Genomic DNA, 12,245 nt, shown 5'->3' with positions numbered 1-12,245 from the left:
CAATATCAAAAACCAGCCCTTTATGTACCACATACTGTGCTTTTGCGCACTAATTGTAGCTCAATGTTTTGATGTCAGTTTAGTATGAATTGTATTATTGAACTGACATTGTGTAACCATTTGTCTTTTTAGTTGTCATACTTAGGGAAAAGAAGGTAAACTAAAACCTTTAAACTCATTTTGACTTGTTTGTAGAACACAACTTGCATGTTCAAAAAGATTTACCCTGCTGTATCAGTGTTGTGTATTAAACTGAGGTCAGGTCTTACCGCAATATCACTGGTGTCGTATGGATTATAAGGGCAATCGGAGGTCTTTACTGGGGTTTTCCATCATTACTGTTAAACAACAGATTATGATCAGTGACCTACATGGATGTGCATATCACCGTATATATATATATATACACACACACACGCTCACATCCTTGTGACTAGGTCTCCATAAAGAGCTGATATCACTTAAAGCTTTCTGACATCTTTCATATGAAGTGTTTTACAAGTATTCAAGTGTGCAGAGGTGTCCCAGAGCAATGACTGATGTGGTCTATATTCAAGCTTTATCCCGGTTTCCCTTTTCTGGCCATCATCAACAACAAAACTGTGACCATATTTCCCATTTGTATTTGACACTACTCTTGGATGTCCACCTGGAAACGGCAGTGCTGTGTAGATCTTCTGTGCTGCGGGGTTGAGGATGTGTATGAGGTGTCCACGTTAATGTGAAGATTCTCTGCAACAGCAGCACAAGAACTTGACACAGTCTTATGTAGTCATGTGTCACAAATGGCAAATCTGCTTCAAGGGGCTTCATCTTTACAGCAAACGACATCTTCTCTGCTTTGGCCTCGACTGCCAGGATGTGATCTTTTCCTTCTGCCAACCTGCCACAGCTCGTTGTAGAGAGGGTGAGAAGGGCTACCCTCCTCTCCACCATCACATCCACACTGTCCAGTTCCAATCTGATCACCTAGCTGTCTTGATGCCACAACCACAGCACACCATGAAGAACTGGCTACTACCGACTGAAAGAAGATCTGCAGGAGCCTGTGGCACACACTTAAATTCTTTTCAGGATGAACAATCTGCTTTGTGTCTGAGTCCAGTCCAGATTTTTATGGATACTGGAAGCTACTTGGGGTCCAACTGTGTGAGACCACCCTGTCACTTCCTCTCTGGATGACAGCCAGGATAGAGAGCCTCCTTTTCCTCTGGTAGTCCACAAGCTCATTGGTTTTGTTTATATTGAGCTTTATGTGATTGTTGTTGCACCATGGGGCTATAGACGGTATATAAAAAAGTGGACGCAGTCACTGTGATTTCACCAATAGTTTTTTTGGACTGACGTTTTGACGCCTTGAGTCTTCATTTTGGCCGTTAACATCTTATTCTTTTGGGACCCGAGAGGGTACAAATATACAGGACGTTGAATAAGACATTTTTAGGCCACTATATACAACAACCTATAGACTGTACAACACTACAGTAGGGACTTTTCAATCACATGGTAGCAACGCCCTAAAGGATACCCGGCTTTATTGTCTGTTTTACTCTAAATGGGACCATAATTTACAAATGAACATCTTGCTGCATTGATGAATACTTGAAACTAGCGATTGAGACCATACACTCGTATTTACAATGCCTACTGAGGTATATATCAAGTAAGAAGTAAAGTCAGTTTCTCATAGACATCTATACAATCAGACTTATTTTTACCCTGTTGGCCTTTTGAAAGAATGTAAGTTTAAAACACTTCCCCATTGGCTTCACTGCTGTCGGCATGTGACGAAGCTCTCTATCGGTCCTCTGTTCTCCTCTGTAAAAATAGTCTCTCAGTGAAAACAGCATATTTATCACTGGAATAATTCATGTCAATATATTTATTACTTGGAACTTTGGCAAAAAATACACTTACTTTTTTATTAAATCTCTTCAAAGTCTTCACTACACATTAACGTCTGGACAGACATGGATTTAAGATGCAACTTGCCCTGTTGGCGAGGCAGTAATTGTAATTTGGGGTATAATCCACAAAAACCTTCTGCCGTCGTTACAGAATCGGTTATGTGGGTGTTTCTTAAACTCTCAAAATGGCACCTGTCAGCTGCGTTATGCGCAATCACATTTCGGTTGACTTATCATACCATTACAGAAATGACAGGCTGCTGTGGTTGCAGCATGCAAGTCAAGATCCTGCTTCTTGGTATAGGGGATTTGTCAGTTTGTGGTCTAACGAAGTCCACACACTGGAGAGCTAAACTAATAACAAAAAAACAAAAACAAGTTTAACTTCCCCTCCTATGGAAGAAAATTAATGTTTTTCCATGGCATAAGGACATATTTTAGCATCTAATATTAATATGTATGCGCAATAGTATGTTCAGAACTGTGTCTTGTATTCAGCAGTGAACTGGGCTCTAGCCAGACTGGAGTGGTGTGTGTCGTGTAGATAAGAACAGTCTTTCTGAGGTAGGGCTGAGTGCCAGAAGGAGCAGCCTTGCTGTAATTTATGCTTCCTTCCCCAACCGTCCTCACACCCCACCATGCACAGCCACACACAGCGACTCACGCTCTCATGTGGGACTTAGTGGGGCTATACAGGCTCCAGTGGCAAAGGGTGACACGGGATGAAGAGACTATGGAGTCATGTGGTCAAATAACAGTCATACAGAGAGCTGACTAATAAATAAGAGGAGACATATATTGAAGGGAGATGCTTCCCTACAGGGAAGGCGGCCACTGAATGGTTTCATAAGTATAAGCATAGGTATATATGCTATGGCGACAGATTCTCACCCCAATGCGTCAAACACTGAGGTTGGTCGGTGCTCCTCGGCTTTAAACTATAACGCTCTCCGTACCCCTCTAGCGTCAGTTATGGACATGTCAGGAATCCAGCGATGGCCATAACTGATATACCAGTACTGTATTGTCCAAAAAGTGCTTTAGCAGTCGGGGAGTATTCTGGATAATAAAAAATAACGAGGCAGTCGGTGTGAACTGGGAATTATGACAGCTTACTGTGTAAAGTTTTACTGGCCATTGTAATCGGACGCTAAGCTGTGCCTCTGCATCGAAGAGTCCTGATCACACTTCGTTATTTGACACGTTGGGACTGAGAGGGTTGGCTATGGCTTCTGCAGTCACCCCATGTGGACTTGGATACCACCATTAAGGGGAGACCTCTCCTGGACAATAGAGGCAAAAACATTGTATTTCATAGACTGATCAATTTTGAGATTTTGGTCTATTTTGTTTCCATAACATGTCTTCTTTCAGACTAATGGAAATAAAACATCCAAAAAACTAATACAAAAAGTATTAGTTGCTAAATGTGTATTCACTTGTAGTGATATGATGAACAGAATTTTACAATACATATCTTTTGAAGGTCCTTTTTCTTTGGGCCAGAAATCTCCACTTTCGTAGCACTTTACATCAACCTAACTTTTAAATGTAATTCCTGTCTATTCTGATGGTTTTCACTGAGGGGGTTCCTACATTGTTCATAGCCTGATTTGTAGAATGGTGTATGCCTAAAAAAAATCATGTCAAAATGTATTTTATTTTTTATGCCGTGGTGCATTTGAGCTATTTGCAGGTCAACCACGACTTCGTAACAGTGAACACGTTATATATAAACTCCGGTGGTTTTGCGTCTGTCATCTTTAAACGTTCGGTGCATGTGTGCTATACGTCCTGTGTTTAAGCTTTAGTTGGTAGCCTGCTGTAAACGGGCTAACGGGAAGGTGCTGGACAGGGTCTGCTTTGTTATTTATTACGGAACTTTTACATTACATTACAGTCATTTAGCTGACGCTTTTATCCAAAGCGACTTACAATAAGTGCATTAAACCATGAGTCCAAACTCAGAACAACAAGAATCGAGAAAGTACAATTTCTTCAATAAAGTTAAACTACAAAGTGCTATCAGTAAGAGCCATTTAAGTGCTACTAAAGTGCTACCACGGTGCTACCTTCCCTATTCAAGGTATAGTCGAAAAAAAGATGTGTTTTTAGTTTGCAACGGAAGATGTAGAGACTTTCTGCTGTCCTGATGTCAATGGGGAGCTCATTCCACCAATGAGGAGCCAGCACAGCAAACAGTCGTGATTTTGAGTGTTTAGCTCGAAGTGACGGAGCTACAAGCCGATTGGCAGAAGCCGAGCGAAGTGAACGAGCTGGGGTTTACGGTTTGACCATGTCCTGGATGTAGACCGGACCCGATCTGTTCGCATGATCATTACGCTCATGTGACTTTATGTAAAGAAAGCACTTCCGCTGTCCTTTTACCATACATAATGTTTTGCTCTTTTAAATGGGTGTCTGTAACTATTGCTGATGGTTTTCTTCAATCTTCTCAGGTGCTCAGTCTTTGTTGCCCTATATTGGTCTTTACCTCTTTATTTTCTTTCTGCAACACATTTTTTTTAATGATTAATGAATTGGTCAGTCGACAGAAATAAATGGCAGCTCTTTTTGTCCATATTTTAGTCACATAGAAGTCAAGCCTTTGACTCTTGAGGTGAATGACGGTTGGATGTCCTTAATGCCATACTCAACATGTGGTAACACATCATGAGGAATCACAAATATCAGTATTTTGTGGCTGTGTAAAATGTTCAAACATGCACCAAAGAATTTGTTATTACAATGTAATTGAGCATCTTACCACATAAATAACCATTCACCTACATAAAGTAACATGCACCGTTATGCATTATGTGCAGAGGATATTGTGTTCCTTTAAAACCAGGCACAATCAGATAGCAGTGAGGTGTGTGTGTGTGTGTGTGTGTGTGTTTGCAAGTTGGCAAGTTGGCCAAGTTAAGGTACTTCTTCCCTCACCCTGACACAATAAGCTGTAAAAAGCTTTGGTGTGGATATGTATGTGTGTTTTCACAATCTGGCACCTGTCCAACTTTGCCTTAAGGTGGAAGGCAAGGCAGAGCCCTTTGATGGCAATGAACAGAACATTCTCTCTCTCTCTCTCTCTCTCTCTCTGCAGGTGATTAAGATGGCTTTTTAAAAGGCCACCTGTTAGAGATTAAAGGGCACCTGGGAGAAACAGTGAAAGAAAGCGTGATTGAGGGGAAAGTGCAGAACAAGAGAGGATGAGAAAACGCTGTTTATTGGTTTGCAGTTCAGGCTAAACGAACCAGACATCCCCACTGGTGGTTTAATTACCTTTTGGGAATAGTTGGAATAGTTGGTATAAAGGTAATTTGTTTTCTTTCTGGGAATAAAGGAGTATGTCGACTAAGAAATATCATCTGCACAATCAGGCAATTGATCCTTCCATCATTGTGGACTCTTGGCCAGACAAAACGAGCAATCTGAAGACATTACCTTGAAAAAGTTAGGCCCTAGTTGAAGCCTCACTGAGCCGTGATGACCCTGTTACCTTATGTTGCAGGTCAGAAAAGTGCAACTCCAACCTCAAAATGTCTGTCTCATGAGTCATGAAACTTCAAAGCTTCTCCTCGCTCCACTTCATTGTCAAAGATGCCATTGTAAAAAGAAAAAAAACTCCTTTTAATGACTATCTGAAAAGAGTTGGGAACTGGTTTTCTCAGGAATCTGAGCAAATATCGTACAAGTCTGCATCTGCATGGCTGTGATAGTGTCGGGGTGAGTCATGGTTCAAGTGAATGGGGGAGAGAGCGCCTGCTTGTTGACATTCCTCCAATCGAAAAGGTTGAACGTGTTGTGTTAATGGTCTGGGAGAGGCCCCACATCCGTGTGGACTTTCTCACAGTTTGGAACTCAATTGATGAATCCTCAAAGAGACAAACTCATACCTGCATATACAGGACGTCCACATTTTTGACAGGCACACTTGCAAGTCCAAGCAAATTGCACCGACACAATCTTAAACACACTCCGTTGCTCTCCCTTCGTTTCCCACCCAGTCAGATTGACGCTCTCACGTGCAAACATGCACACACACATTCCCAAGGTTTTTTCGGTGGAATGTGGGACAGTTCCTCGCTGGCACTAAAGGAAGCGTGACTCAGCAGCCTGTCCCAACTCAGTCTCAGTCCTGCTTTCGCAGGACCTCCCCCCCACGCTTGTGTACGTTGGTGTATAGGTACGTATGTGCACATACAATGCCCAGAGGGGGGAACAATCTCTTTTGTGCCTGTGGGCATTTGTACTCCCTTAAGGTGTGGACCTACTTGAGTGTGTGCAAATGTGCATATGCACTTGACTGTTGACTGTGTGCATGCCGGTGGTTAGCTCTGTGAATCCAGTTATCCCCCTCCAACAAACCACTCCAGGTTTAAAAATGGACCTCTTGGAATTATCAGCCCTACTTGTTGTGGCACGATGACTTTGCTCGAGGTGATTTATTTCTTCTTCTTTTGCAACAGTCAGAACTGGTTTGGTTTGATCTTGAATAGCTTTCGAACCTCAGCGCAGTACCCTGAACTACCCGTGTGGTGTGTTCCTCGTTCAGTTAGATGTTTAGAGCAACACTGAGAAGTTTTGAACAACTGAAACAAACGTGTATTTTAATTCCACTTCCGAACAAAAGCATGTGGATGAGGTTTTGCCATCACTGTAAAATGTGCAAAATACCCCTGACTAATTTCCCAGTGTCTGAGTCGGTAGGAAAGTGTGGGTGTTGAGCTATGCAAAGCTTCCTGCAAGTGGGAAAACACAGGGAGCACATGGTAGCTAGCCATTCTGTTGACTTCAGTGAAGTGGGGTGCACTTGAACTGTCTTTGTGCCTGGATACCGAATGCGTACACACCTATGTGACAATATCCTACATTACATTGACATCTGCTGGTGACGAATCAGTTAAACAAAGTATAACCAAAAGCTTCTCTGACCCTACTACGTTGTAATTTTGGGAGTGACCCATTTAGAAAGTAATCTTGTTGCCCTTAGTAACGTTGGGGAAAAGACTTCTCCTTGAGAGCGACACACTCATATCCTTTCAGAGGAACTTCAGGTCTCTCCTGCATCTTTCTGTTGGAATAATTCAATGTTTCTGTCACACGTCTCTCCCTCCCACTTTCCTATTCACACACAAAGAGCGCAAAAGTAGACGCACATGAGGGATAAATAGACTTTATTTTGCACCGTGTGGCGGCCGGTTAGGCTTGTGCTGATGATGACTACTGGAATTTGTGCGGATGCCAGGGCCATGGCCGCCCACGGGCATCCAAAGACTGCCCGAAGCCACAGGAACCACCAGCAGCCCTGCTGCCACTCTCCTCCCTCCTTTCATCCCTCCCTCCCCCTTTCAGTGGTACTACCAACCCTGCTTCACCACCCTGGCTACATGAGACGGAGCTGCCAGTGTGGGGCTACTTCAAACGCTCGCATCAGAGTCAAACATTCCTCGTTGCCCTGAACCAATAGCTTTTTTATCTCAGAGCTGTTTGTCTGCAGCATACCGTGGGATAGTGAGCATTGGGGCTCATATCGAAAGGTCAATAAGAACATAAAAAACACTTTTAATGCATTTAACCTTTTCCTGGACTCATAGTTTACTTGTACAACACAGTATTTGAAGATGACATCTCACGTAAATGTTGAAGCACATTAGTCAAACTGAACTTGTGTTTTCTTTCTGTTTCCCAGACCGCTATTTCGAGGAAACTCAGATGTTGATCAGCTGGGGAAAATTTTTGAGTAAGTATTATTAGCTGCATATCCTGTTACGGTTTCTGAGATCCTGTATGTTACATGTTCATATGTCTGAATTTACAACATGGGGAGAAGCCCTCAAAACTTTATTGGACTGTCCATAAAAATCAGTCAAGTCAATCCAATCAATATTTTGAGAACTTAAGTCCAGTGTGTGGATATTCTCAATTGTGAATTCATTGAACTTATTAGCATACATATATCCTAAATATAGAGCAGGCTGTGCTGTAAATAACGCAGAGCCTCCCAGACAAGGCCATGCTGCTCTGCTAGGGTGAACATCCCTCCAATGCTTTCCAACAGACACGCAAGAAAATAGTCAGTTGCTTTATCAGGAGGATGTTAACAAAGCTTTGAACTGGAGAGGCAGTGAATGCTAAACATTGCTGATGTGAAGGCACTAATGACGATTATCATCCCACAGTGTTGTTGGGGTACCTACAGCAGAGGACTGGCCCCAGGAAGTGGCCCTACCACAGAGTGCTTTCAGCCCCCGGCCCCCTAAGCCCATAGAGGACTTGGTTCCAGACATGGATGAGCAAGGACGGGCCCTCTTAATGGTGGGTAGGACGCGCCTCGGTTCAAACCAATCCACATTGATATACGATACATTACATTCTAACCACACATCATTCATATCAGAATATTGCAGTTATACATTCATTGACCAATCTTCTCCTTTGCAGCAATTCCTTGCCTTCAACCCCTCCAGGAGGATATCGGCCTTCGCTGCGCTCAGCCACCCCTACTTTCAAAGTGTGGACAGCCACAGTAGGAGTGTGTACGCGGCCCAGCCAATCCCCAGCAACAAGCCCACTATGGAGGAGAGGACTGCCTGACTGTCCTCCTTCACCCTTAATCATCCCATACAGTGTCTATAAAAAGTATTCTGCGCACGCCCCCACCTTGGTGATTTTCATTGTTCATTATTTTTACAGGGTTAAATCAAAGGTTGTAATCAAGCTTCTTTGGCACTGATATACAGATAAATCTTAAATGTAAAATTTAACATGAATCCGTTCAAATAGATTACAATTTAAGTACAAATATACAACATAGTACATTTGTCAAAGAGGGATATAGATAGGTATATAGTTCTTAAACCAATTCTGTCTGGAATGTGATTTGGTCAGTTGGGGGTTGTACTTTTGAAGAAAGTCCTGTGCAGCTATAAATCTGCGTGTTGTTTTTCTGCCTGGAAAAACAACCTTCTCCCATCAGGACAGCAGGTTTCTTTTGTATTCTGCTGCATTAACTTTACCCCACCCCCACCCACCATTGCTACAACATGATGCCACCAATATCAGGCATATCATTGAGTTTGTGGGGCAAAAAGCTTGATTTTAGCATCCTCCCGCCATGGAGCCTTCTTTTGATCTTGCATGCCTTTGTGCAAATGCAAGCGGCCATGCAATTTTTTTCAACAGTGGCTTTCTCTTTGCCAGTTGGCCGTAAAGCTAGAAATGCAGAGCACCCAGGCAGCAGTGACTGTGGAGTCAAAGTCCCCTATCCCAGTAAGAGAGCCTTGTACCTTGTCCACAGGCCTCCATTGTGGCCTTATGGCTTCTTCACACATAACCTTTAGTTTTTGAGGATGCCATACTTGTACTCTATACTCAAGTGCCCTTGTTGTAGGTTGTGTTGGTGTTTCGGTTTCCATAGTATTGTAGTTTATGCAAGCTGTTTAGCTTTGCTAAACTAAAAATACCATTCTAGATTACATTCGTTCAACTTCTAAAAAGCAGCTGGCTGCACCAGTGAAGCAGTCATTTAAATCAATTAATCTTTTCTCTAACTTTAAAGTGAAATCTTTTAATGATTATCAGTGTCAAAAAAGCTTCATCAACAGAGATTTTGTGTTGAATGACATGAATTCAACCAATGGGGCGCATGCTTTTTATAGTCAATGTACAAAACTTTAGGAAAGTACTCCTGAAGAGAGGAAAAAGTGACGAAAGAGGACACCAACGCTCTCACCCACTGAAAAATGCACAAAAGCTATATTCCTTCCATGAACTGATGGATTGTAATTGCTGCTTTTAGGTTGTTAAATGTTGATGATTGTCTGCGTTAACAATGCAAAAAGACTTGCATCTCACATAGACTGGTAGTAGTGGGCAAGCAGACTGTAGAGGCCATGAAGCAGAGGCCTCTTTATGACCAGTGTTTAGCCTCGCATGAGCCCCCTTGACTGGGGGGCCGGACCACACAGGATCCTGGGTGGACAGCGTGGATCTCACCTGCCGTTGTGCTTACTGTAGGTGTGTGCAGTGAGCAGATATACAGTAACAGATATGTACAAACCATTTAGTGTGTGCACTACCACTGACCGTATGCTTATGTACACACCTACTTATTGAAACGTTATTGGGCATCACAAGCCAGCCACTCACTGCCATGTTGTGTCTTATCATTCCAGTCCTACGTGTATTATAATACTGCCACCCTGAGGATGTCCTGAGTAGCTGCAGACCAGTAGCAGGATTCTAATGGTTTCTGCACTCTTCTAGGAACTCATCATAATGGGCTGATATCAGTGCTGAGACAATGATGAAAAAGAAAACTAATAGAAAGGCTCCTGCCACTCACGAGTCTACCATCATGGGCTTTTTGTCATAAGATACAATTATTATTTACTATCCGAGTGTTACAGTAACGCACAGGCTTGCAATAGGTGGAAAACGTCCCACCAGCACTATTCAACATGAATACATTTGGCACAGAATGGTGTCGCCAATATTCTGTATTTAATTTAAATTTAAAGTCTTATATGCTTATTTTCATCAAGTCGTTACTTGATTTAAAGATGCTGGGGGCATACAATATTCTTACACCAATTACACCAACTGTTTAGATGAGTATAGAATTTGTGTAAGAATAGTTTGACAGTGTAAGAAATGTATAAAAGATAGGCAGTGGTACTGTACAGTATAGAGTGCTAAAGACAAGCTGTAATGATAGAAAACTTTTGATACGCGCATCGTCAGCCCATAGATATGTCATAAAAATGGATAGGCATAGAGAGTAGCGAGGGTCTGTGGAATGTTGTTTGGCAAGAGTATTTTGTCCATTGAAAATGTGTTGTGGGCTCTGTGGGTGCTTGTTGCATTTCATTTGCTTTGGATTGAGCGACTATGAATTTTACATAGCTTTTGATAATGAAATAATGCACAAATATCTAGTGTACAGTTTTTGCTTATTTTACCATCATGTCCAGTTACATTCAAGTTCAGTTATTTTTTACCAGAAAGGAAAAAGCAAGTAATGCAGAGTTGTATTTTTGTATGTAGTAGTTCTTTCAGAACAGTAACATATTTGAACACTGGTTTACGTTTTCTTAACAGGTAGTGCTGCTAGCACACAGACACACTCTCTGACTTTCTCAGGTTCTTGTTATGGTCGTCCGAACCGTTCGGGCACAGTTTGCACATCTCTGGGCTACTAACTGACCACATCACAACTCCTTCAGGTTTTCTTTCGAACTGTTCCATGATCATGTCATTGATCATAGTCTACTGTCATTCCTATTTATCAAATATATGTTACTGTAGTCATTACTGTCTGAAGATAACTGCCTGTATCGACTGTCACCCCCCCCCCTCCCCCCAGCAACTTGTAATTGCTAGATGGCGAACACAATGTAGATTCATGTATAATTGTCTGCTTGACTAAGCACTGTGTGAAATGTTCTATTTGATAACGACTTACATCTGGTGTCAGTGGCGCGTTCAATGCGTTACTGAAAATAATGACTGTTAATACATTTCAATCTCGGAACACAAAACTGAAGTCAACTGTTGAGCTTTTTAGAACTGTAACTGTTTTGAAACCAACGTAGCTTCATCCATCATATAACTCAAATTACACATTATGTTCCTGTGTCACATTTCTGATTAGCATATGGAAATGGTGACCGGGAACAACACAATCATGGCATTATACTTATGTATGAATGCAGGCATTGGTGTCTTATTATTGTGTTGCACCAGTTGAATAAAAAGCAGCTTTTTGTGAATGTTGTTTTGGACTCATTTGTAAGCGTGATTGACTGAGTCGTGAGTGAATGTGTAGGTATTCATTTTTGGAATGAGGGAGCATTAGAGGCAACACAATTGCTGTTGGAATTTGTCATAGTGTTCGTTTCTTTCATTCTGCTACACAGTCTTTTGTCAACAATATACTTCTATTTAACATTGGCACAAGTATAAAGATATTTTATTACATTTAAAAAAAATCTAATTTGTGTTAAGTCTGTTGCACTATAAGTGTAAATTTCTAAACTAGAACATACACTTTGGAGACGCATGTAAATCGATAGATACATATTTTGATAACGTTGCAATATACATCATTGACATCATCACTGAGTGGTATTTCTATGATATCAGCTCATTGGGATCAAAGGAAAGTAACACTAAATTTGCCAAAAAAGCCACCAAAAAGAACCAAATTAATGTCACGCTAACAAAGACTGGGGGAAAGCTTAACTATAGTTTTCTATAATTAATAGAGGTCTGAGAAGTACATTTATGTTATTGTATTTCATCACACTGACTAGTGTTAGCGGTGTTTACAGTCCC

General features: G+C 41.6%; 1 protein-coding gene across 1 annotated transcript in view; it reads left to right on the top strand.

The window, feature by feature from the left end:
- The window catches only part of cdk6 (cyclin-dependent kinase 6), a 33,578-nt gene extending 21,898 nt beyond the window's left edge, over positions 1-11,680 (top strand). Inside the window, exons 6-8 of the mRNA XM_034544498.1 lie at positions 7,600-7,650; positions 8,090-8,225; positions 8,352-11,680. Of these exons, the coding sequence (XP_034400389.1) occupies positions 7,600-7,650; positions 8,090-8,225; positions 8,352-8,504 (340 nt within the window). The 3' untranslated portion in view covers positions 8,505-11,680. The remainder of the gene's footprint in view (positions 1-7,599; positions 7,651-8,089; positions 8,226-8,351) is intronic.
- Positions 11,681-12,245: the final 565 nt, after the last annotated feature.

This window comes from Cyclopterus lumpus, chromosome 11, assembly GCF_009769545.1.
Source record: "Cyclopterus lumpus isolate fCycLum1 chromosome 11, fCycLum1.pri, whole genome shotgun sequence".
Taxonomy (NCBI): domain Eukaryota; kingdom Metazoa; phylum Chordata; class Actinopteri; order Perciformes; family Cyclopteridae; genus Cyclopterus; species Cyclopterus lumpus.
The sequence above is the reverse complement of the archived record's forward strand: the minus strand, read 5'-3'. Positions and strand labels throughout refer to the sequence as shown.